Source organism: Neomonachus schauinslandi, chromosome 14 (genome assembly GCF_002201575.2).
Source record: "Neomonachus schauinslandi chromosome 14, ASM220157v2, whole genome shotgun sequence".
In the NCBI taxonomy this organism is placed as follows: domain Eukaryota; kingdom Metazoa; phylum Chordata; class Mammalia; order Carnivora; family Phocidae; genus Neomonachus; species Neomonachus schauinslandi.
Window position 1 is genome coordinate 57,677,330 of NC_058416.1, and position 27,350 is coordinate 57,704,679.

Consider the following 27,350-nt stretch of genomic DNA (forward strand, 5'->3'; position numbering starts at 1 on the left):
ATAGTGACTTCCTTCTGTTTGCTGTCGATCTGGTTTTCTTCTCCATGTCTTCCACATACTCCATGCAGTATGATTATTTTTCTTAAGGATTTTTCAGAAAGATAAATGTGGTTTATATTTTCCTAGCTCCACATTCTACCTCTGGCCTCTGAAGCAGTGAATAATGGTGCTTAGAATAGGTACACTTAACCCTCCTCAGCAAGTCACACTTGGAGCAGAGACTTGTCAGTGTCGATGCAAGTTCTACACACTCTGAAGAAGCTTTTGTCTCCTGCATACTGGCCTCCAGATGGAGATGAACCCTTGAAATTATTTCTCGGTAGAATTGAGAGAAAAAAAAAGTTTTAATGAAGAGCTAAACCTTTAGTAAACAACTTTTGTTTTTATTCCTTCAACTACCAGTGTGTACAAGTACAGTAGCTGTCATTGTTCTTCCCAGCTAAGTGGCCGCCATATTGCCAATCAGTTGTAGACTGTGTTTGGAGTTGCTTATTGTATCATCTTTGAGGTTGATTTAAAAGAGTCTCCAGGTAAAGTGGTCTCTAGTTTTCAAACTTAAATAGGGAGGCTTTGAGGAGATGTCATTTATACCCAGGCAAACAGTGACCCTTCATGAGGTATGCATTCCATATGCCCATGGCCAAGCTCTCCATGGAGGACCCACTGCATGTTACTCTCCCTGCACAGTTTTCCAAAGAAGAATGAACAATTGCAATTAACAGCTTCTCCACAAACTGCCTTTGAAGCCATAATTTTTCTTCACCAGATTAATTTCAGCAGACTGGCCAATTAGCCAAAAGGTCAGATCACAAACATTTCTCACCCTATGCTCTTAATACACCTACTCATTACTAGTGAGAACATTTAAAGACAGGTTGCAAATTAAAAGATAAAACCAAAAATAGATTGCAGTAGGTGGCATCCACGTATATTGTTATAGATGCCATGGTGGAAACATGTCCCTTGAGTAATGGAACCTAAACCAACACAGAATAATTGGAAGACAAACAATGCTGCTGTCAAGCAGGCATCCAGTTTTAAATTGTTCCAAATGCTTTTTGAGTCTGTTAGAATAATTTACCAGTGTTCCTCATTTGAAGTAGAAAATTCTGGAATCTTTTCAAGCTGGTAGAAACTTTAAAAGTCTTGAAGTCCAGCTCCCCTGTTTTGTCATTGAAACAGTTGGAACTTAAAGCACAAATCGCTTTAAGTGACTTTCATCCATATAAGTTCAAGTGAGTCATGTATACAAAAGTATTTGTAAACTGTTTGGATTAACATTCATGAATATTTGCAGAGATTGCATGCAGTGTTCAACTTTGGAGAAACCAAAAGTGTTTCCGGTCTCCTGAGGGGCATTTTGTCCAATCAAGGAAAAATATGAGGTCATGTCTTTCTTCCAGGTTCAGCCCTTTGAAAAGATAGAGCTGGAGCTGAGTACCCAGAGCCACAGGCCCCAGTGCTGGCTTCTGGGACCTCCGGCATCATGGGCCCTTTCAAAGCAAATTGCTCTCAGACCCAGTTCATCCAAAACTGAACAAATATTTCTGTGAACGTACCGTCTGTCTGTCTCAGACAGGGTTGAAAATTCAGCACTGACCTCAGGAACTACATAGTGCTGGTGTATATATAAACAGCCAGTACTAAGTTCTGGTTTTGCAGTAAGACCAGATCTGGGAACTACTTTAGGCTATTTGTCTCCCTCGCCCGTACTCCATAGCAGGTGGAAAAGTGAGACCCAGTGCAGAACTGGAGCCATTTTCCTGATCAAGGTTCCTTGATCACACACCGACACAGTTTTGAACAAGTTTGCAGCAGACAATTTAGGAAGTTTCTGGCCATTGCAAGTTACTTTTGTGCCTTGCCTTCTTACTCAAAAGGACGCTTCTGGAAATTTTCTGATGCAATGCCCCACGCTGCCATTGAAAATTTGAGATTGCCTACACTGTGCGATGTCTAGGGAATCAACTTATCTCTCTTTTATTCATTAGATTTATTCTCTTTTTTCTTAAGTAAAAGCAGATCCCACTTGCATACTGAGAAAGGCTTAATTAAAGAATACAGAGACTAATGAAAGCTTTTATTTCTCTGGCAGTGGCCCCTGAAGCATGTGAATATAGGTTTTTCCCTTTGCTTTATTTCTTCTGACAGAAGGCAGCCAGATCCTTTGGGTCACCAAACCCCTCCATTCTGAAGGCTGCCTTTCTTCTTTTTTTCTCCTTGATTGCCTTCTCTCTGGTCCCCTCTTTACAGCATGAACAAGTACTCAAGATGAGTTTATGAGGGTTCTCTTTAGAGACAGGCCTGATGAATGCTCTGTGACTCAGCCAGCAAGAGGCTTTTATGGTGTGAACATCTGTCATGTGCCTCCCTTCTGAGGCTACAAACACTTTCTCGTGCGTCTCTTCCCAGCTCTTTAGGCAATATTGCCATACAACCCTTCCCAGGGATCAAGAACCAAAGGTCCCTCCGGGAGCGGGGCCTTTGTCTCTGCAGGGGAGAGCAGATTATTGCCACACGCTGCCTACCAACCCTTTCTTTTCTCTGTAAGATTTTCTCTTTGGAGGCCTAATCTTTACCCCTGTCACTCAAATCTGATTTGTCTGCCTTTATCATTCAGCTTTCCACATCAGGAATAATAGCAGCCTTTGCCTTCCCATTCACAGTGGTACCACTGCACGCTGAAAATGTTTATGTAACTGCCAGGGAGGCCTGATTCTAGAGGAGGGCTGAATATAGTCCACAAAGAGCAAAATCCAAATAAGGTTCATTTAGGTAGATGGGATTTTGAGAAATGCTTTGGAACATTTCAGTTCCAAGCGCAGGTCATGCTAAGGATCACCCCATTGCTGGTTTTATTCACACATACTGCTATGCTTATGCAACATTGCCATGATCAAATCTTTGAAACGGGGGTCCCCAAATTCTTTCCATATACAAAATTCTTTTTTATGTCAGTTGCTAGGATAAGACTTTCCCCTCCAAGTGGCAATGGAGAAGAGAGGCTAATGAGAGTGGATTCCAGAGTTAGACTGTCTAGGCTCAGATACCAGCTCTGCAAGCAGCTGCTCAATAAATATGAGCTGTGATTCTTATCATTATCATCATGTGGATTCCAAAAGACACACTTTCAGTAACACAAAGGCAGTTCAGGCTTTAATGCAGGTATAGTGTATACCCATACAGTTTTCATAAAAATTAATAATTCTACACCTGTTCATGCTTCCTTCCAGAAGGATGTATCAAAGGGAACCACTTATTTTTTCACCAATATCTTGCATCCTTCTCAAAGTGCAAAGATTATCATCATTTTGAAACAAAGGACAGACATGGGTTGGAAAGACAATAAGCTATATCATAAGCTTGGAGAAACGTATTTTCCTTCTGCTTTTGAAGTCTTGCAGAAATTGAGCAGCTCTGATAGCAGCAAAGGACACCAGTCTTGGTGTTCTGAAGGCTTCCCTGAAGCACACATAGAGTCAGATCACATGGAACTGAAAACCACTAATTCCAAAGGCCAGACAAGTTTTTGCACAACAGGCTTTGTCCAAACCAATTTCTGAGATAAGAATACACAAGAATATTTTAGAGAGGAGCTTTGGAAGGCTAAGAAACCACTGGATAACAGATGGGGCTGAGAAATGATCTTGTGGAAAAGAGAATAATAATGACAGAGGAGCAGTGGGGGGAATAAAGGGAAAGATGTGTGCTCTTGGGCTTCTTCTTCAGCCTGTCTGTGTTGGGTGGGGCTAGTTAGGCAGGCACCATCTTCTGCTTGGCTAGTGGTTGACCAGATGCCTAAAAGTGGTCAGTTATAATCTGCACCAAAGAGATAGTAGACAGTGTAGAGCTGAGCCAAAAGGAATTCCTGCAGACCACTTCTGAGATCCATTTCACCCAGCAGAGTCCCAGGAAATGCAGGTGTCCCCCAAGCACTGTGTGTCAGCTGAGGAAAAGGACCGCGGAAATAGTTAATCAGTGCACAATGAATTTAAAGAATTATTGTTCCTTTTAAAATTATATAACAGTATCATGGTTGTGTTCTTTAAAAAATATGGAGATAGCCAGTGAAATATTTACATGCAGTCAAGAAAACACAGACACTTTACTTGTGAGTAATCATGCCCATGGCTTTGAGTGAAGGTGACTCCTACCCTGACCCACCCCCAAAGCCTCACTACTCACACAGGGGAAAGCAAACAGGATATTTAAATTTTTGACCAATAATTTATTAACAAGTTTCCAAAACAAATTTCCTGGCAACACAATCAGACTACCTTATTCTACTTTTGTATGACACATAGAAAGAGTTTTTTCTAACTTTTCTTAACAGTTAAAACATTTAAGGGGCGCCTGGGTGGCTCAGTTGGTTAAGCGACTGCCTTCAGCTCAGGTCATGATCCTGGAGTCCCGGGATCGAGTCCCGCATCGGGCTCCCTGTTCAGCAGGGAGTCTGCTTCTCCCTCTGACCCTCTCCCCCTCTCATGCTCTCTCTATCTCATTCTCTCTCTCAAATAAATAAATAAAAAATCTTTAAAAAAAAAAACAGTTAAAACATTTATATCACTTTCAAAACCTTTATTTTTTTTAAAGATTTTGTTTATTTATTTGACAGATAAATTTATTTGAAGACTTCCAAGGGTGATCTTACAGATTTTTATTTTTAAATGCTAGTTAATTTTAAAACACATGGAGCTTTTGTTTAAGGAAAAAAAACTTCTAAAAATATTATGACAAACTTAGGTCTCAAAGCTACTGTTTTCATTTATTTTCTTGTTTAACGGTCTTAAAATTCCTGGTAGGGGAAAGGAAAAAATACTCAGAATACTTGATTCATTTTGTTTCCAGTTTACTTTTTTTAAAAATGTGCTTCTTTATTTTTGCTGTGACTTGAGACATAGTTAAGAGTGGTGTGGAAATGCAGGAAGTTTATCCTAGCAAAGATAAATTAGGGAAAACCACAATAAAAACAATGAAGGTATATAAAAATTTACAACAGAAAAGAAAGGAATTATAATAATGACTAATCGAGTAGGATGAACTCACATTGGAACTAAGATACTAGACAATATGAATATGAAAAATGGGAAAGGAGAGATTAGAATTTTAAAATACCAAGTGCCTTATATTTCTTAGGCGGAAAATGGGTAGTGATTAAATATATCTTTATTAAGACATAGCAAAGAGTACTATGTTATTCTTTATCATTTTTGTTTTTAAATATTTTATAACTATTTTAATTGAATAAATGAATAAGATGAAAGACACATTATTAACCAAAATAGAGATAATGTTTAAAGGGTTATGACTCATGCGATAGACAGAGGCTTCCCTGGGCTATTTTAGAATCTGTGTGCAGCCTGTCTATCCATTAGTGTTTGTTTTGTACCAATTTTCTCTTAATTAAATCTGATATGACCTTTTGGTGTCCAATCAGGATTCCATATGTTCTAGTAATGCACCTGGAAACCAACATTCCATGAAACTAATCATCTAGGGAGAGCCACGAATATTTACACAGTGTTGGCACACTTTCTTATTTCAAAGGACAATTTTAGGGAATGGTATGAGTGAACTGTAAACATCAACATGTGGATTATGTGTTTGAGGGGAAATGTTACTAATGGATATGGCAGGAAGTACATGCCTGGTTTTCGGTTATAAGAACACACACCTGTGAGCCAATTTAGAATAAAAGGGGTAATTGGCAAGTAGCTGCTCACCTAAGTGGGCCAGGCAAAGGGAAAAGACTTGCAGCGGGAAAGTTGACTCCCGGGTAAGAAGGGGTTTATCTTTGTGTGCGAACCACTGAAATTATTAGCTGAAAACACTATTTAATGTCATTATTTTAGTCATCGCTTTTGACTCTGCTTCTAAAAAGGTGTATTTTATTATAGCTCCAGTGCCTATTTTCTCTTTTACTGTCACTAAATGAAAATTCCAGTAGACTGCTGAACATTCTGAACCCTGTAATTCTGGACGTAGAGCTATCCTTAGAAATCCTATTTTAACATGCTACTAGTTATATTTTTGAATTTAAGTTAAATAAAGTATTCCCAAGTTTTCCCCATCATAGAACAATCCTCAGTGTTTGCTTCTGATTCCTTAGTTGATTTGTATTGTTTCTTTTAAATGGTAATTTCGGGGGTGGGGGGTAAGGATATTCTTAGCAATTCAGGAAAATGAGCAAATCACATCTCATGCACCTAGCCATCTCAACTTTGGTTTCCACGTTCCACAGCTGAAACCAAAAATTATTCATAAAAATTCCATGATTTTAACATAAGTAGCCTCAGGGAAGAGCAAACGCACCTATCAAATAAGTGTTGTTAAGGATTTTTAATGCAGAAGCTGACTATTTTCTGGGTCACCATTATCACTTTTGTGACACACACGAGGCAGATACAGTCCATAACACATGGTGGCATATTTTACCTTTTACATTTCACTACTGCACAAATGAAAAGCTACCAAATGTAAAATTATAATTGTGCTATGGAACAATCATATTGAGAAATCATATAAGTTTTGTAATAAAAACTTATTCAGAAACCACTGAAGGGATATCTAATGCTCTGAATGTTGAATAACTGACTTCATAATACTTATTCTAGATTATTGCCAGCAGTAACAATAACAATAATGGATCAAAAATTTAGGACCCTTTTATTTATGAGCAAGAGCTTTAAAATAAATGCATAAATCCTAGGCTGATCTTTTTCCACATCCAAATTCTACCTTCACTCGTCTTCAGTCCTAATGGAGTGAACTGGATGCTGTAGGACTTGACCAAGCCCAAGCCAGGCCAGTGCCCAGAGCAAGGACTCCTAGGTTTTCTGCAGCTACTCTGCCCGTAGGGTCCCCGCCCCTTCCGTCTGTACTTCCACCGTTCAGTGTGTACCCCACACCACGCACAGCCACCCCTCCCGCACCCAGGACCAGTCACGTCACAGCTGGGGGATTGACGTTCACGAACAAGCCCCACCCCCGCCCAGTCTGCCGAGGCCATTCTGAAATCTAAAAAGTACAGCTGGATTGTCCTGGGTTGCAATCCCAGCTTCAAGGGCATTTATTCTCCTAAACCTATCTCTCATCTTAAAGTGGAAATTTACACAGTCGCGATGGTAAATACAGAAACCACACCTAGCCCGAGGAGCTCATCATCGTGCCTCAGTTCATTGTTCACCATCCTTGTCATCTCCCTTCCCGGGTCCCCTTTCCAGCCCAGGGCCCTCGCTTGGCTCCTTCGCACTAAGGACAGCAATAATCCTGCTCAGTTTCATCCAAAACTCCCTCCAAGGGCAGCCTCAGTCTCCCCAGTCTGATTCAAATGTGAGCCTCTGCACTAGGTAACCTTGAGTGTGCCAGCTGTGTGAGGCCACCCAGAGGGCTGTCACCCTGCCCACCGCTGCTCTGACCTTCGCACCCCCTTACTCCGTGTGCTGCTCAAGAGGAATCACCACCTGGAGCCATGCTGCCACTATCTTTAGGACTCCAGACATTTCCACACTGCCTGGACATTTCCACTTCTGGTCTCTGCCAGCCACCTGCATGCCCAGGGAGCCATCCTTGGAATATTTTAACATTTTTTAATATATCTAGAGTAAAATAGTCAAAAATTGTTCCTCTCATTAATCAATATAGAGCATCATCTCTTTATTTACTCTTTTTTACTCTTCAGATTCAACATATTCCTGTTTCTTGGGAGTTTTTGTTCAATAAATGAAATAGGTCCCTCCACCATAGACACACATCCGTCTATATCCTGCAGGAGAGCTCAGCGGCTCCCTCTGGACTTGGCCTTTTGGTAGCTAGACTCAGCTTTCCAGTCCACTGAGCCCACTTGTGAAAAGGAGATAGACAATATTAAAATATTTTCTAAGATAAAATGAGGATTGATATAATTAGAATAAATATTTTATGATATGTGATAAATATATTTTAACTACTTTACGGATTGAAGCATGTCTAACCTGAAAGAAAACACATGAAACTTTCAGCCACGGGTTTCATCCAGAAAAATTTGGTGGTCCAGCAAAACATTCCACTTGCATTTAAAAGAATAGGCATTACCAGGGGCACCTGGGTGGCTTAGTCAGTAAAGTGTCCGATTCTTGGTTTCGGCTCAGGTCATGATCTCAGGGTTGTGAGATGGAGCCCTGAGTCAGGCTCTGTGCTCAGCATGGAGCCTGCTTAAGATTCTCTCTCTCCCTCTCTTTCTGCCCTTCCTCCCCCTCTAAAAAAAAAAAAAAGAATAAACATTACTAGCCTCTACTGCTTCAAGTGTTCTGAATTCAGACCATCCCAACATGAACCAAAATACCCCAGTCTCTAATATGATCAAGCACAGGTTTGAATGGCATTATGTAAGAAATAAAATGTTCCTATTATTTAAAAAAATATCCCCATTTCTAACATCAGATTTTACCCGTAATAGAAATACGTTTCAGACAAGGAAGGCAGGAAGCCCAGTATATTTTCAGAGCCAATATTTCAGTCGATTGCTTTGTTTCAGACCTGTAGGTTGTATACGTGAGCAGTGCCCCATCGTAGTATTTGAAATGGGTGAGGGTTTTGTTAAGTGCGAGAAAGACCACTGTGCATAGGGGCTCCTTCTCAGGGAGATCAGTTTTGGTAGCATCCACGTAGAGTTATATATCTAGAAATGAATCCTTTTAAAACTAGTCATGTGCCTCATGGAAAATCTTGGTGTGTCTCCAGAGGTGCGCATAGCTGAGTTTGAAGTTCAAGTATCTTAGGATACTTACTTCCTTTAAATGAGAGGATGATATGTTCTTGACTTATCTCTACCTTATACAAGTACAAGCTTCTTGAAAGTAGGGGCTATGTTTCTATCACTCACCTTGGCATCCCTTCTATACCTTGAGGAGTGCCTGGCACAGAGCAGGCTGAATGCTCACCTATAGATACAGGCTGCACACTCAAATTCCCACCAGGGGCCAGCAAGGGGGTATGAATGAGGGAAGCAAGCTAGGTATAAGACCACTGGGCACAGAGAAACTGTAACCTGAATGGGCAGGTCCACATTCACAGACCACCAAGGAAGACGTGCATTAAAAACATTGGCATCACAACTGACTGTAAATGTTTGAAGAAACAGGGAGCCATGGCTCAGGTCTCAGAACACCTGCCTGACAGGGTGACCTTCAGTGGGCCAAGCTGAGACAACGGGACTTGCAGGCTTAAACTGACACCTGTGTAGAAGGATGATAGCAATTGGAGGAGGGCGTCTGCTGTGGAAAATGCTCCTGAGTGGGGGCAGCTCAGGATGTAGGAGAGGTTGGGGTGGTGGAGAAAGAGACTGGGACTGGCCATGCTCAAGAAGTTGGATTTGATTCTGTGGCATCGGGACCCATGGGAGGTTTAAAGGCAGGAATCAACCTGGTAGAAAAAAGAAAAAACACGTTTGAAGAGGTAGTTTCAGGTGGTTGACATGGGTTTTCTTCTATTATCTTCTTGCCAGGATTGTGATGACTGCACACACACACACACCTGTCAGCTAGAACCCTTCTGAGGTGCTTTTGACATTAGCACGGAGGCAGTGTCACACGGTGGGATAGACCTCAAAGGTCAGCTCGACAACCCACTAGTCGTGTGCCTTTCAACAATGTGCCTGACTTCCTCGGCCTCCCCTCCTCTCAGTAAAATGGGGGAGAACCATAGCACCAATTACATAGGATTGCAATTTTTTAACTGAATGAGATAAGACATAAAATACTTCACATGAGACCTGGGCAATAGCAAGTGCCCCAAAGAAGTTAGGTATTATTCTATTTACGATGGATCGCAATTTGAATGTGTACTACCTTTCTTCCCTTCAAAAAACTCTTAATATGCCATCATGAGCTTAAGGACCTTGACCTCTTGGGTGGCGCTAGGTAACACAGAAAACACAATGTAGAGAAATTAGAATGTGAAAAGAAGAGATACAAGTCTTCTATCAAGATTTGAAATGATGATTTTTAATCTCTCTCACTTCCCACGAACTAGAGAACTCATCTGAACACAATGGAGCCCATCCTTGAGCGGCTTTCACTTATGCTTTTCATTGCCTTTCATTTTTTTTAATTGCGCTCTAGTCCTCCCTGACCTTTTTGTTGTTGCTGTTCCTTCCAGGCCTGTTGGTGGTCAGAATGGCCCCCACGTACATTTTCTTCTCAGCAGAGGTCCGTGTAAGCCAACTATTGTGAGGGAAATGGAATGTATTATTGGCCTGATATTGAAATTTCGAGACCTTACCTTTCAGATGCTTTAGTCCCACGAGGGGACGACTGCTGAGAATCACCTTCTTGCCTATTGTACAAACATCTGTAAGGCACAGCCACAGCCTGCAGAAATCAGACAGCGGGGCTGTGGGTCACCGCAGCTGTGGGTCACCACAGCTGTGGGTCACCACTGTTGGTCCCTGGAGCGAGGGAGGTTTTTCAGAGTCCATTGTCTGTTGTTGTAGATTCCTTGTCTTGGGAGTCGTTTGTCCAGCCTGGGAGCGATCCCCAGTGACCTACTACTGTCCTCATGATAAGGGCATTTGCCACACCAGCTTTTGGGAGACAGACATCAGAGGCAGAGGAATACTGATCCTCCACTGATGTTCCCCCCAAATCTTAGCCCTGTGAGGGCGTGGGTGCCAGGGTAACCGCCTTGTGTCCCGGGCATGCATTTGTAGGCTTCTGGTGGCCAGGGTCTCTCAGACCCCCACCAGGAGCTGCCAAAATCAAAGGGAGTGGCCCTTGGGATCAGCAAAGCCTACCCCGCCCCGGCCTCTGGCATGCTTTTTGATTTTGTTAGAAGACATAGATCTCTGAGTCAGAATTTATCCGTGTCTCAGGAGATAATTTGAAATATATTATTCAGTATAATTTGACTAATTTCAAAGAGAAAAGAAAAACAGGATTGACCAATGTTGCCTTAAAAACCTTGAATTGGGGTGCCTTCCTTTTTCTTTTATCCCCCCTCCAAAAAGAACAAAAACAAGAAACAAGATTTGAATGAGCATTCATGAAAATATCTTGAATCATTAGCCAAGAAGACTCTCTAGTGCCCGCCCCCGAGCAGTTTTATTGGTGAACTCCCACCGTGACCAGGTCAGGGAGATGGTTACATGGTGTGTCACCAAGGGCTGCTCTCAAATACTGATGGTGCACTTACCCCATGGCGGGAGGGGAGAAGAGATGAGGAAGACCAAAGCAAAACCGCATCAGGGGTGTTGGGGACTTGGGACCTTCGCATTGCATGGTTGGTTTGTTTGTTTTCTTTCTGGGATCTGCTTAGAATAATCTTTGTATTCAAGTTCATTTTCAGATCTTAACCCAAGCTGTTTTAGTTCTTCTGGATACCTGTCCTGATTTTAGCATTGAATAGAACAATGACCTAATTCATTTTTCTATCCCAATCTTTTTTTTTTTTTTTTGGTCTAACTTTTCTATCCTAATTGGGTTTTTTTTTAGTCTATTCCAATCTTTTTTTTAACATCAGCAGGTAAGAAAATCATCAAGACTACCATTTATATCAACCAAGTGAGCCACTAAAGCTTATAAATGCCCTTTGTTTTAAAGATAACCCGTATGTAGTTATGTAAACATTAAAAACAACAACAACAACAACCTTATCACCTTAACTGCCTCAGCCCCTTGGTGAGGTGGTATAGCCATGTTCCCAGATGACATTCTATGTGTGAAGTTCCTTCTAAATCAGAGAGAAATGGGATTCCTTGATTCAAATCGCTGGTATACAAAGTTAGACTCATCAGTAGATTCAAAGCAATCATTACATTACATCTCCATATGAGACCACCTGATAGGTTGGAAAATGGCGCCAAATGTTCCTGATGCTGTGGATCTCTCCACCAGGAGAGAAATGAAAACACACCCAGACCTAACCTCACCCCAGGCCAATTAAATCAGGTCTTTTGGGTTAGGATCTCAGAATTTTTTTAAATTTTATTTATTTAAAGTCAGTTAATTAACATTAGTGTATTATTAGTTTCAGATGTGTAGAGTTCAGTGATTCATCAATCTCGTATAATACACAGTGCTCATTACATCACGTGCCCTCCTTAATGCCCATCACCCAGTTACCCATCTCCCCACCCTCCTCCTCTCCAGCAACCTTTTTGTTTCCTAGAGTTAAGAGTCTCTTATGGTTTGTCTCCCTCTATGATTTCATCTTATTTTATCTTTCCCTCCCTTCCCCTATGACCCTCTGTTTTGTTTCTTAAATTCCACATACAAGTGAAATCATATGGTATTTGTCTTTCTCTGACTGACTTATTTCGCTTAGCATATGCAAGCTGGTGCAGCCACTCTGGAAGAGTATGGAGGTTCCTCAAAGTTAAAAATAGAGCTGCCCTATGACCTAGCAATTGCACAATTAGATATTTACCCAAAGGATACAAACATAGTGATTCAAAGGGGCACCTGCACCCCAATGTTTATAGCAGCACTATCAACAATAGCCAGAATATGGAAAGAGCCCAGATGTCCATTAACAGACGAATGGATAAAGAAGATGTGGTGTATATATATACACAAAGGAATATTACTCAGCCATCAAAAAGAATGTCATCTTGCCATTTGCAATGATGTGGGTGGAACTAGGGGATCTAAGAACTTTTTAAAAGCTGCACACATATGCAGCCAGAGTTGAGAACCATGGTCCTCAGTAGAGAACAGTTACTGGAGGCCAGAACTGTATTCTGGCTACCTAGGGAAATGGGCTGAGTTGAGATACAAAGCGTTGAGTCTGGGAAACAGAGGAGTGATTTGCTTAGTGGTTGGTAGCAGTTCCATCACAGCATTCTGAGGCCTGCATGATTATCACTCTCATTCTGAAGAGACCCTTGCAAAAGATGCCCCCCCACTTTCAATGAATTGGAAAGGAGTAAAACCAATGTGCTTTCCAGCTTCTACAGATAATCTCCAAAACATCAGTCGAGGAGGGGATTCGTGCATATATGATATATTAATATTATTTAATATTTAGATACATTTTAATAATAAATAATACAGTTTATACATATGTATACAGACTGATTCATTTATTCATTGAGCTCCTGCCATGTCCCAGGTAAACACACTAAGGAAATTGTAAACCATAACAGCCATGTTTCCCTCCAGGGGGAACTGGAATGAAGTTATCACAAGGGAATCTAAAGCTAAGAAAGGGTAAGTGAGCTGCACTTGGGAACTTGCCCTGAGCCTGGAATATCTCTGGGGTGACTCATCTCGGGCACTGAAGAGAGAGATAGTTTTTCTTCTGTAGGCACACGCCTTCCATGATGCTGGAGTATCTGATTCATCCACTATAACCATTGTCATCAGAACCGTTTCTGGAACTTTCAGAGTAGGTGGCACAGGCCTGTGTATCTAGTGAAGGAAGCAGAAAGTGTCTGGGCTACCCCTTTGTTTGGAGGCTATGCTGGGAAGACTATCTGTTTACACAAAGATAGACTCGGGGTATTTTTTTTTCTTGTGAATAAGTGACAAGCTGTGAATGTTCCTTTCCACGAGCTAGAAAGGTAGTAATAGAGAAGATCCAATGTTTACTTGTCCCCTCTGTAACCTTAGATTGAAGTCATTGAAATCTTCAGCCCATACATCAAGAGAATGGCACACACATGCCAAGGGACATGGGCTGAAATGGCAGGCACAGCTTTGTGAGAGGTGGCGTGCATGGTCCTATAAAGGGACGAGCCTCAGAGACATCAGGAGGTGGAGTCAGTTTTCACAGGAAAGGTGAGTGTGTAGTCAGAGCAGCGAGGAGGAATGACAGAAGCTTGTGTTGTGGACAGATGGGAAGGAGGTTTTGATGGCAAAGCAGGAGAAGAAAAATTACACAAGAACCAGCTGATAATTGGTCAAGATGAATGGAAGGTGATTGAAGGGGGCCCCCAGGTGTGCCACCATTGCTCAGTGTCCAAACCTTAGCCAAGGAAGGACCATTCATAAATATCTTTAAACACACCTTGCCTTTGTTCTAATGCTCTGCTCTTTATAAAATGCCTGAGTATGCGTTAACTCCATGGACCCTCAAAATAACCCTGAGAAGTGTATTGAAATCAGTATGTAGATAAAGAACGATGATGACACTGAAGCTCACGGTGGCTAACTTGTCCAAAATCACACAGCCAGTTAAAAGACAGAGGCAAATCTCAAATCCAAATATTTGAGCTTCAAATCCAGTAATCTGTAATGTCAAGATCCTATGGTATGATTGGGTCCTGGTCCCAGCATGTGCCTGAACATTTGTATGATTCCACACGTATCATGGGACTCTCGTGCCTTTGAAGTTACACTCCTCTCATTTCCTTGCATTTCTGCTTGTCTTATAAAGATTTATACTGTGATGCTTACACCCTCAAATATGCATGAGCATAAGGTAGAGATTAGGGTTTTTACAAATCTGGATTCAAAGAAATTTTATATTCCAACTTCCTGTACCTGCTAGTGCCTATAGAAATGACGTTTTATAATGCCTGTCTCCCCTTTTTCTTCCCAGTCCATAAGAAAGAGCTTTTGAATACTCAGATCCCAAGAGCTGAGCCCAAGATGCTGATCATGTTCAGTGACAGGAAGTACAACTGCTTAAAAGTCTAACTTCTCTCTCACTTTTGGAAGTCAGGTGAAAAAAAAAAGGATTACTCTGACAGCACAGAATAAGAAAAATATAGAAACAAGAAAAGGCCATTTTTCCTATAGAGGCTCATTTCATTCTTTCTGCCATTTCCCTGGGATATCTGCCAGTTGTTAGCAGGAAGAGTAATGTTAACCACTTTTTAAAAATTTAACTCTTGAGTATTATGGAGATAAATAGCTAAATGATGGAGAAATAACTTTCTTTCACAGCAGTAGTTTAAGAGGGGTAGAAAGAGCTCAAATGCAGATACGTTTGATGACATGAGAAAATTCAACCATGAATGAAAAATTCAGTATTTCTATAGGTGCTGTTTGAGAAAGAGTCCCCATTTGCATCAACACTAGAAAGGAGAGCCAAGTCCATCTATAAGAGTGAGGGGACTGCCTGTGGATATTAGTCAGTTTACTTGCAAGCCCCGGAAATTTTCCAGTTGCAAACTTATAAAAAAAAAGGCCTATGTTCCATTTTGCTGCAGGACCAATGCAAGAGACCATCTATGACTTCTGGAGGATGGTGTGGCACGAAAACACCGCAAGCATCATAATGGTCACCAACCTCGTGGAAGTGGGAAGGGTAAGTCGGCTCTCCACATACACTGCCACGTGTTCCTTGCTCAGCTGGTAACATGAAGTAAGGCAAGAATAGGCTTTTGAAGTATCATGTGTACTCCAGAAATCATGAACTACTGCACCGCCTCCTATCGCTTGCTGCACTTGCTTATAAATTATCAGTAAACATAGACTGAATTGCTTTCATTTGTTGTGATAGCAACAGACAGGAAAGGCACTCAAGATTTAAAAGCAGTTGTTATCTGGCTATTATTGAGCACACAAAAACACCTCTAAGCACAAACACTTGTTGTTGGGTGTCAAAACTCAATGGGTGCTGCATTAGACACGACTGCATTCTAACTCGGGAAAATTGACTCTAAAAACAGTGTACAGCACTGGGTGCAATCATTAGCAGGGCATTCCCGCATCTCCTCTTGCTTACTTTTTCCTTTCCTGGTCCTCTGTTTCTTAAACTGTAAAACAGAGATCATCATCTGCGCCCAAAGTCTTGTACTACTTTGTCTGGAGGAACTGGTAATGAGAGCTATTTTTGTTTAACCAGGAAATGCTTCCATAGTTATGACCTCGGTAGTGGTGGGATTATTTCCAAAGTGAAATTTAAAAATGAGAAAATACACAGGGTGCAGTTGCTTTGTTTTATAGTAGGGTCCATAGCTCTGTTCTACTCAAGAACCCTTTACTTCTTAGAGAAGGTTGACCTGAGATTGACCCTCAGCAGCAAGGGAAGCCTGGAGATTAAGCCTAGAAGTGAAATATGGGGGCAGACGCCATCCAGGGGTTATTTCTTAAGATTCTCAGTCAGCCTTAAAAAATGAGGAAATCCTGCTATTTACAACAATGTGGATGAACCTGGAGGACATCATGTTAAGTGAAATAAGCCAGTCACAAAATACATGATTCTACTTACATGAATTATCCAAAATAGTCACATTCATAGAAGCAGAGGATACCGTGGTGGTTGCCAAGGGCTGGGAGGAGGGAGAAATGTGGAGTTGATGTTCAGTGGGTACAAAGTTTCAGTTACACTAGATGAGTAAGTTCTGGAGATCTGCTGGGGAAAATAGTGCTTATATAGTTAACAGTATGGTTTTGTGCACCTACTTTGTTAGGAGGGTACATTTCATGTTGAGTGTTCTTACAAAAAATGAAACAACAAAGGGACATAGGAAACTTGGGGAGGCATTGGATATGTCTATTACCTTGATTATAGTGATGCCATCAGGATGTACGTATATGTCGAAACTCATCAAGTTATACCCATGAAGCATTGTATGTTGTAATTGTATATCAATTATACTTCAATAAAGCTCTTTCCAAAAAAGGATTTTCAGAAGTATCAGGAGATGCAACTCAAGAAGAGAGACATTAAGAAGTGGGAGATACTTAGAATGCTAGCAAAAATAGCAAACTAAATAATCTGAAAACCCTCATCCTACGAACATCTAGAAATTCTAGATAAAATATAAATATGTGTTTTCATATGTTTGTATGTAATATACATATAAATCACGTGTAAATGTAAATATATATGTTAAAAATGTTTAGCTTAGCTCTCAAAAAAGGAAACTGCTAGAAACCAGAAGAATGAGGACCAGACAGAGAGTGGACACAGCCACTATTCTCTGGAGGCTGGGTGGGTGGGGAAGATCAGTCTTGGAGGGAGTGGGGGGCGGGCCTCAACCTTCACAATCATGGATCTTGGGTTTTACAGCCCACTGAGAACAGGAGATAATGTCTTAGGCCTGTGCAGGACTAGGAATTTGAACTGAGGCTGTCACAAAAGGTAGACACTCAGAGAAGGGACTGTCCAGGGGAAGGTGGAGGGAGGCAGAAGGAGGAAAGCCAGCCAGGCACCAGAACCGGGAAGTAAAAAGGAGGTAGATCAGTCTTCACTGAGGATCTGGGTGAGAAAGCACTTCCACCAACCCATGGGTCAAAGTAAAATGCCCTGATATAAATCAGAACATAGTTCGAACCATGAATAAAGAAGTATCAGAGAGTAAACTTATAGGGTGCAAATAAAATAGTACCTAAAAGGATGTATATGTTTTAAATGTTGTTAGAAAAGGAGAGAGACTAAGCATCTAATTCAAGAAGATATGTGAAGAACAGAGTACAACTAAAGAAAAGAGGGCATAATAAATAGAAGAGCAGATAATTATTAAGTAAAAAGCAAAGAAACAATAATAAAAAATCAACAGAATCAAAAGGCTTTGTGAAAAGATTCATGAACTAGACAGACATCTGGCAATCTGAAGTAAAAAATAGAAAGCCAAAAGCTCTTGATATTTGGAATAGGATAAAGATTCTTTTATCCTAACAGATAATATAGTAACTAACAATAAATTTGAAATTGACATAAGTTAGGTAAGTTTCTTAACAAATATGATTTTCCAACACTTACTCAAAAATAAACAGAAATTCTGAACAGACATTAATTTAAAAGTGAATTATGGTTAAAAACTGACCCATGGAAAAGCGCCAGTCCCAAATGTATTTACAGGTGTGTTCTACTAAATATTTCAAGGAATGGAGAATCTGGATCTTATAAAAATTATTTGAAGAGAAGAGATAAAGCAAGACTGCTCCCCCACTTTATTTTAGGAGACTAGTATAACCTTGACATCAAAACCAGACAAGGACATAGGAAAATAGAAAATTATAAGTCCCACAGATTGGGAAGAGAGAAACAGACCAACAGGTCAAAATAGCCCAGATGTTGACTATGGCCATATGTGGAGAAAGCATGAGCTTCGCAATCAGTTGAGTTGGGACATTTGGTTATTCATGTGGACAAAAAAGAAAAAATCATAAAACATCCAAAAATGAATACCAAATAAAGCTTTAAATTAAGCTTTAAAACTTAAGTTAACTATAAATTAAGCTTTAAAACTTTTAGAAGAGGGGCGCCTAGGTGGCTCAGTCGTTAACATCTGCCTTTGGCTCGGGTCATGATCGAGCCCTGCATCGGGCTCCCTGCTCCACAGGAAGCCTGCTTCTCCCTCTCTCCCACTCCCCAAGCTTGTGTTCCCTCTCTCGCTGTCTCTCTCTCTGTCAAAAAATAAATAAAATCTTTTAAAAAAATAAAAATAAAATAAAACTTTTAGAAGAAAATATGAAGGAAAATATTTATGACCTTTTTTTTTTAAAGAATGTTTCAAAGATACCAAAGGTTCAGCGTTCTAAGGAAAGAACGGGGACATCTGACCTTATATTAAAATGGAAAACTTTCTGTACGATAAAGGATATAATGTGATAAGACAATGGGATAGATACCAGGAGACCAATACGTGAAGTATAAAAACTTACAAAGCAATATTTTATGTCCCGAAAGTACAAAAACTGTTTCTTGACTTTCAGTTCCCTCTGCTGGAACACAGAGCAGGGGAGCTGGCTTAGAGACTGGGGTGGCAGGTGCTCACTGGATACCTGGCCTAGAAGGGGCCACCCAACCTCTCTGCCACCCACCTCTCACCTGGGCAGTGGGGATGTCATGGTACCTGCTTCATAGGGTTCTTGTAAACATTAAGTGAATTTCTATGCGTCAGGTGGTTAGAGAAATTCCCAGCCCATTCTGAGGACTTCGTAAATATAGGTATTAGTGTCACCCTTACCTTTCCACCAACAAACCAAGACCTACAGTGATGTCTATAGTTATCTTTTTCATCCCATTCTTTTGCTGTGAAAGCAGTAATGACTCCTGAAAAATAAGTGTTCCACACCACCAGAATTTTTGGTCTCTGCCTTCTGGCACTCAGTAACTGCCCAATGAAATGAATGAAGGAGATTTCCTCCAACTCAGTGTCAGAGAGCAATTAGCCTATGCTAGGTTAACATGGAAGAGCTAGGCTAAAGAAGATCTCTGTTTTCGTGTACGTGGATTTCTTTCCCCGAAATGTATGTTTGGTGGATTCTGAATCCTGCGTTCATTTCACAAATACCTGCTGACTGCCTGTGGACGATAAGGAGAGAGAGAACTGGAAACTGCTGGCACGGTGCCTTATTTTCGCCGTGACCATACTCCTTAAAAGTTATTCACCACCTCAAATTGCACATATTTGCATTTGCATTTTGAGTCACCTGGCTTTGGAAAAAGAAAAAATAAAGGCCATGTGGTGGTGGTCTGTTCCTTCCATCAGGCACTTGGACCCACCCCATATAGTATAGTCACTGTTGGTTCTTGGGATGGAAACTATTCCTTCGGACAAGTAACCATGGAAATCCCAGCTTTTAAAAGTATGCAGGGGAGGGGCGCCTGAGTTGCTCAGTTGGTTACGCGTCTGCCTTCAGCTCGGGTCATGATCCCAGGGCCCTGGGATCGAGCCCCACGTCAGGCTCACTGCTCGGCGGAGAGCCTGCTTCTCCCTCTCCCTCTGCCTGCCACTCTATCTGTGCTCTCTATCTCTCTGTCAGATAAATAAATAAAATCTTTATAAAAAAAAGTATGCAGGGGATGGAGCACTGGGTGTTATGCACAAACAATGAATCATGGAACACCACATCTAAAACTAATGATGTAATGTATGGTGATTAACATAACAAAAAATTTTTTTAAAAAAGTATGCAGGGGAGAGGATGACTAGGTTTCAGGGTTAACCATAAATGGAAGCTCATAGGCTTAAAGGAACTCAATAATTTTAGGTCTGGTAAGCTTATTAAAAAAAAAAAAAATCCTTCCGAATCCTTACCAGGTTTGTGGGAATGTGGTCAGCTCTGAAGAATGCTCACCTCGTTACCCGTCAGCTCCATGGATGGGTCTGCCTTCAATTAGTAATGAATTTAATGGCATCTGTCCTTGAAATGCCTAGCGTGATTTGGGGGTTTTGACAAGAGGTCACATTCCCTCCAGAAAAATGCACTACCCTTTTCCCAAGCTACTTCCCATTGTTAATCCCGCACGTTTGTTTAGAGATTACTTCCCCATTTTCCATGCTTAAAAACAGCAAGAACAAACTGCCGAAAAATCAAAATGACATGGTTTTTAAGGGCAGCAACTACCTACTTACCATGTTTACTGCACATGGTGTGTCCTTCATGAATTAGGCATGAGCTAGGCAGATATGTGTTTGTTTACACAGGCTTGCTGCTGATTCATTAAGTCAGAGCTGGGAACCCACTTTCTCCTGATTTTTGCCCCAAAGCGCTCTGCATTAGGCGGCTGTAATTGCCGGTGCTGGAGCCCCTGGGAAGCCCTCCCTGTTGGTAGCACCTGGTGCCGAAGACACAGACGCTGCACTTCCCTCCAGCGGGGTCCCCGGTACAGCTGCCAGGACCTGTCATTATCTAAGACTTCCTTGTCACCACCGTGCATCGCCTTTCAGCCCGTATGTTCTGGGAAGGGACCCTTGTCAGTTTCCCTGGCACCTGCCGACGGCTGCACACCTGGCATTTAAATTGCTCCGGAATGTGTTGTGATTGTTTTCACTCTTTAATGAACCCACCTGAGGGACGTTGAGCTTTTTATCCAGTCGCCTGTTTCCCAGGCATTCCCATTTACACCGTTTGTGTGGAGATGCAGAAACTCTGTTGTGTTGTTATACTAATCCATCTGCCAAAAATCTTATAACGAAATCTGTGGGACTCCCAAAGGAGATTTTTGCACTGGTAATTTAAGCTAATGATTTCTAAACATATTTAGTCAGTTTTATGAAGACCTCATTAGAATGTGACTGTTTATTAAAAATCCAAATGATTTCTCATAGTCATATAGGAAAATTATTTTTGAGTTGCTCTGAAGAGTTCTGATAACAGGTGATAAAGTGTTTTGGAGCTAAGAGAAGTCAAGGCCAGAGATGTTAACCTCTATCAATGTAGAGGATGCATGGAACCACCAAAATGGATGCATTAAAGATTATTATCAACCCAGAGAGGTTGACTTGGGATTTCTTTCACATTAGTTACTAAAAGAGTAACAAAAGAAAGAAGCTTAAGATGAACACTAAATGTCAGAATTAACTCTCTAATTGACATGCAAGGAAGGTATATTAAGATTCCAAGTGCCCCTGTCAGGTACAACAAAGAACATCTGCTTCTCTCCAAAAGCCACCAGATCCAGGATCAATGGAAGAAGCAAGAGAGAGGCAAGGTTGCCCCTTTATAAAATATGGAAATAATGTTTGATAGTAGGAATAACCTAGGTAATGCCTAACAGTACAAAACACCAACAATATTTGTACAAAATCTCTCAAGTTATTCTAAGACCTTGAACTCATACCTAAAAGGGAAGAGACAAATCTTTTTATGGCCATTACTACAGTTTTTCTGTCTTGAACTCTCATTATTGCCTTTCATAGGTCTTTTTTAATGAACTGGATATTTAAGAGTGATATTTTGTGACCTGGGTAATTATAGTATTAGCCTTTGATTTACTTATACTCTTTCTACTCTCTTTCTAGCACGACATCTCCAATGATACACCTACTGTATCCATGGCACTAAGATATACAAAGATGTTTGTGATGCACTTGTCCTCAAGGAACATAAAAATGTAATAGGAAACCATTTAAGCAATGAGCTATAATACATGTGAGTCACAAGGATGACAGCACCAGTGCAGAGCTAATTCTGCCTGAGGAAACATAAGAGACATCACGGAGAACACAGCGAAGAGCTGGGTCTGTTGGGAGAAACGGGGCCGTAACCACTGTAGGAAAAACACAGAGAAAGGGAGCAAATGGCACAATGGGAAAGAGCAAGTGGTCTGATGTAGCTGTGAGGGCTGATGCGGAAGGGCAGCTAACTGAGGCTGGAAGGCTAGCTGTGGCCTCCCTAGGAGGAGGCAAAGGTAGATGCAGGGAGTGGTGGCATGTTTGTTGTAATGGAAGGCATCAAGCTGGTGAATCATATGTTCTAATTAGTGTTGTTGAAAGACAGTTCTAGCAGCCACTGCAGAAAGGGTTAGAAAGGAGACAGAAGGCATGGAGACAAGTCAGGTTGGAGCAAGACTCTTGGTGAGAGATGACATGGACTTGAGTTGTGGCAGTGGCATTGGGAATTTATGGGAGACACACAATTTGGGTGTTACCTGGGGATGCTGACAAGGGAAAAGAACTGAAGTGTGAACAAGGTTTCTACCATTATGACTTGGATTGATGTGAAGAATATTAACCAAGAAGAGTAACCCTTGTCTCTACCCCTCCCCTCCAAAAAAAGAAAAGCCAGCTTTAGAAGGAATCAACATGATTCATTTTGGACATGCTGAGTTTGGGACAATGAATGAACAATATGGGGCTTTCCAGAAAGACATACAGACTAACTATGAAATGTGTGATTCTCCCTTCGTTTACTGAGCATCTACTATGTGCTAGCCTTTGGGCAAGACTAGGGATAGCAAGATGAAAAGATATGACATGACCTAAGGGATAGAAAGACAGGCAAACAAAAAAGTTAAAATGCAAAGTGATAACCACTATAACAGAAGCATGGCATTTATGGGAAAAAACAGAGAGAGAAAGAAGAGAAGTGAAGACAGAGCACCAGAGAATATCTATATTTAGACGCAGACAGGGAAAGAAGAGCTCAGAATGGAGACTGAATATGATGTACCAGAGAAATAAGGCAAGCACTAAGAGACCCCAGAATCCTGAGTAAGAGTTGATACAGTTTCAATGAGAAGGAGAAGGTAAGCAATGTTGACAAAAGCTGCAGAGAGGCCAGGTACCTCAGGGGTAAGATAGGTAAACAACAAAATGTACTGAGCACCTATTCTGTCCCAAGCATTCTGCTAAATGACTGAACAAGCCTTATTTATTTTAGTTATCATGGTCACCCTCTAAGATACACATGAAGATTTCTATTTTCAAAGTTAGCAAACTACAGCTCAGTGAGAAATAATTTGGCCAAGGGCACAGAGCTGGAATGTCTAAAATGTTTCGTTCCAAAGCCCATGTTCTCTCCACAATTCCACAGGGCACCCCCCCGCCCCGTCTTTGGTACACACCAGGTTTAGGTGGTGTGATAACCATGAATGCAGTGGCAATGGAACAGTGGCTCTGTGTGTGGTAAGGACAGTGGAGTAGCTTGTTCTTGGAGAAGTAAATCAAAGGAAAGAGATGGAGCAGCACCTAGAGGTAAGCAAAGCTCAGGATGTGCTCACACTGCGGGGGCCGGGGGGGGCATGCATGTGTGGGGCTGAGTGTGTGGGTGGTGGCGGTGGTGGTAGGGTAGACATGAGCATAATTGGGAGTCTGAAAAGAAGATGCAATTGGAAGCAAAGATTGAAGGTACAAGTTTTGAAAGGGGCGAGGGGACAGGAAAGTCACATACAGGTGGGAGGGAATTCCTTCAGGAAACGAGCCAGGGGTATACACCCAACAGTGTGTATAGACACAAGAGGCTGGAGCTACAAAGATAAATTAAGCATGTCCACAGGAATAGGGAAGCAAACCTCTGTCTAAGATAGAGGTTTCAGAATGCTCTGGTAGTTCCTACCAGAGGCCCCTCATCAGCCTGAGAGCTGAGGTTGGAGGGGTTTGTCAATAAATGCTTCCCAGAGGAAGTGCATGGGGCTGAGTGTGGAGGAGCAACTAGGATTTCATCAGCAAAGAAGGGAGAGAAGGGTGCTCTAGGAAGGGGGAACCACGGGCCCCTAAGGGAAATGGCAGAAATGTGTTCAAAATGAACATGAAGTAAATGAATGCTTTAGCACAGAGAGCTGGATGTGCTCTGAAGGACTGAGTGAGAGTGACATGGAGAAAGGGACACAGAGGAGATGCTGCAGAAAGAGAGGATGTAATCTAAAGGCAGAAAACTAGCCACTGGATGTAACAAGGAAAAGGTCTTTGGTGACCTTCTGCCTGAGTAGTTTCAGAGGGATGACCCATCAGGGTCCTTTGATTATATGCAACAGAAATCAACTCAGGCTAATTTAAACCAAAGGGAAATCTACTGGAAGAATGTTAGGAGCTCAGCATGTTGGTGAGAAGAAGAAGGCCTGCAAACAGACAGGAAAGAACGCACCAAGTCCAGAGGGCCAGTGAGCAGAGGGACGTCACAGCCAGGCTGGTCAAGGTGCTGGTGCGGAGAGGACACGTGCCGACAACTTCCGGGCCATTTTCACTGTGCTTGGGGTTCCCATAATGGGGACAGAGCATCTGACTCCTCCAAGTTGGTTAATATGCTCATCCCTTGCTGTCCAGGGCCCCGAAATGACAAGCCACCCCACGAGGAAGAAGGAGTTCCCCAAAAGGAAGTCAATAATACATTAGCGAGGTTGAGTGACCAAATAACACGTACTCACCATAGACAGGGAGGGCTGGAGGCAGTCTGCAGGGTCAAGGCCAGAGTAGAAAATGAGGACATACAGACTGAGTTTACTTATCAGAAGCTTAGCTGAGGAGGGAAGAGAGAGAAACATGGCAGCTGACAGAGGGGCATTAACAATTAAAGGATATTTTAAAGGTGGAAGACCTTTGAAAATTTTATGTGTCGAGGAAAGAATCAGGAGAAAGAGAAATTGAACATTAACGAGTAGACAGCTGAGGGAGTTTTCTCCCCAAGGGGGCAGGAGGGACAGGATGCAGAGTGCTGGTCTTCAGTTCAGCCTTATGAGGGATGACATCTTGTTCTCTGAGCCAGGAAAACAGAGACAGATAAGGATGCATTTAAATAAATGGATCCAAAATATAAACAACAATCTTGGAATTGCACCCTCTCCTGATAACATTCGTTTTCCTGGTGATGATCCAAGCAAGGCCATGGGCTGAAAGACTTGAGGAGACTGGGGAAATAGCTATTTGAGGGAGGCCCAAGAACACAGGGGAAGGGGGTTGGCCTGGGCTAGGAGGTGGCATGCTCCTGTCTTAGGAAGAGGTAAGAATAGGGAAGGGAATAAGCAAGACGCGGTTGGCGGCAAGAAGGGCCAGCCTGCATGGGAATCCTGGGACAGCCAGTAGCCAGAGTCATCACAGAACTGACAGAGGTGAACACGAGGGCATTGTGGGCATTTCTCAGGGACTAAACTAACCGGTTCTCACCGCCCAGCCTTAGTTTATGCATCCTGGAAATGAAGGGACATGGGTGCCCAATCAGCTCTAAAATTCCATGTTTATATGAAGAATATTTTTGTGTTTATTGCTTACGTTCTGGCTTCGAGATCTGTTTGAATAACAGATGCATCTGCAGCTGAGCTCTGTATGCCCATGGGCCTTAGGACCTCCCTGGCGCTCACTGTGTCTGCTCTGAACACCAGCAGCAGAAGGAAAGTATGGAGTCTGGATTTTCAAAAGGGAATGGTTCAGGGAAAAGACATGAGTGTCGCTTCCTCAAGAGAGAGCTGTCCACTCCTATTTCTTCTGCACTGTTACACATGAATTTTGTAGATCTAGAGTGGAATATTGCAGTGTGTGATTAGCTACCAATGGGACCAATTCTGTTGGTGTTCTATCTATATTTAATTTATGCAGGTTGTAAAAGATGCTCAGTCTATAATTTATAAACTTTCTTTTCAAGATGATATAATCGGACTACAGTAAATTATTATTTTGAGAGAAGGTATTCTTTTTAAAAGTTCTCAAAATTGCCTATCACAATCCACTGGTTTATCAAGGGACACAATCAAGCAATTTTACATTTCTGATCAGTGGTACCACCTCTGTCCCTTGCGTGCAGCAGGAAAAGGGTTTGGGGGAGAATGTGACTGCTTTAGAGAACTCTTGCAAGCATTTAATAAAGATAATCTATGCACACCCCATCGTGTTCTGTGTAGCTGCAAGTGTGACTTTTGCATCTGGAAGACTATCTCCTGGTGCATAGAAATAGTTATCTAACTCCCCCCAAGTCCATTAGAGAATCAGCATTGTTACTAAATGTCCATCAATCCAATTTGGATAGCAAATCTGCTTAATTGAAAGGTAAACTGTGGTATAAAGGACGTGGAAAAACAGGTACAATTGTAAAATAAACTCATTCCACTAAGAAACACTTCATGGACTACTAAATTGGGGGATGATTTTGAAGAACATGAGTCTAAAGGAAAACAAATACTCTCAGAATGAAGCAAGGAGAAAACCACATAACTTTATTCTCCAATCTTACTGAAGGCTTATTATGTACTTTAAATTACAAAGTACTGCATTTTAAGGCTTAAAGTAATGAGGTTTCTTATATAAAATTTGATACCTATAATGCTCCCCCTGATTTCTGGAAAATTTATTCTGGTAGTGTTCCTGTAAATAAATATTTGTGTTTGTGTGAGAGAGTGTGTGCGTGTGTGTGTGTGTGTACACGTACCTGCACTTTTTAAAAGGCGAGCTATTCCCCTCCCTCACATTTGCTCACATGGGTAACTAGACTAGACTACTCTTTTGCAACTTTCACAGTCCCTGAACCTGATAAAAGGTTCTTCCCAGATATATTCATCACACACACACACGCGCACACACACACACACACACTCCCTTGCTCACACATCCTTCCCTCAGTTTCAGAAATGCGCTCTGCCTTGGGAATAGCCAACTGCTATTCATTCTAAGTGCAGACTGTTGTGTCTTTCTTCTGGATTCTGTGTGAATTTTCACCGTGAATTAATGAATTTCCCGTGGGGAAGACAGAATCAGTCTCCTATCTGCCTCACACACCTCCTGTTTCCCTGCTGTTGTCCGTGTCAGAAACCTTAACCCCTCGGAGTCTTTGTTCGTCTCTCCTGTGGCTCTTCTGGTGGAACTCCTTAATGTGCGGGTATCAGGTGACCTCTCCACCTGCTATAGGGGAGGGCCAGAAAGACAGAAGGGAGGATCCCTGCCTTTAAGACATTTACAATCCAATATTAGAGGCATGACACACAATTGTATACCAGAAGGAACAAAACACCCCTGGGTACCATTTTGCCCTTCCCTGCCAGACAACAGGCCCCTGTGAGCAAAGAGTAGCTTATGTCCTCTGTGAATCCCGAAAGTCTGGACACATAGAAAGTATTAGAAATTAGTCAATAAGTGTTTTTTGAAGAAGTGGAAGAGGGTATATATAAGCTAGTGCAAAATAACTTATTTGCTACAAGGGAAATCTCTGCAGCCTTGAGATCATCCCATATTGCATCCAGTTACACTGCCAAGAAACTACAGCTGTATGCTGCCCTCGCAGGTATACATGTGACCAGGGCTGTGCTATAAAACTCTCAGGCGAGTG

General features: G+C 41.7%; 1 protein-coding gene across 1 annotated transcript in view; it reads left to right on the forward strand.

Moving 5' to 3' along the window:
* Positions 1–27,350, forward strand: part of PTPRM (protein tyrosine phosphatase receptor type M) — an 812,937-nt gene that overhangs the window by 744,004 nt on the left and 41,583 nt on the right. Inside the window, exon 24 of the mRNA XM_044921209.1 lies at positions 15,131–15,228. Coding sequence (XP_044777144.1) covers positions 15,131–15,228 — 98 coding nt within the window. The remainder of the gene's footprint in view (positions 1–15,130; positions 15,229–27,350) is intronic.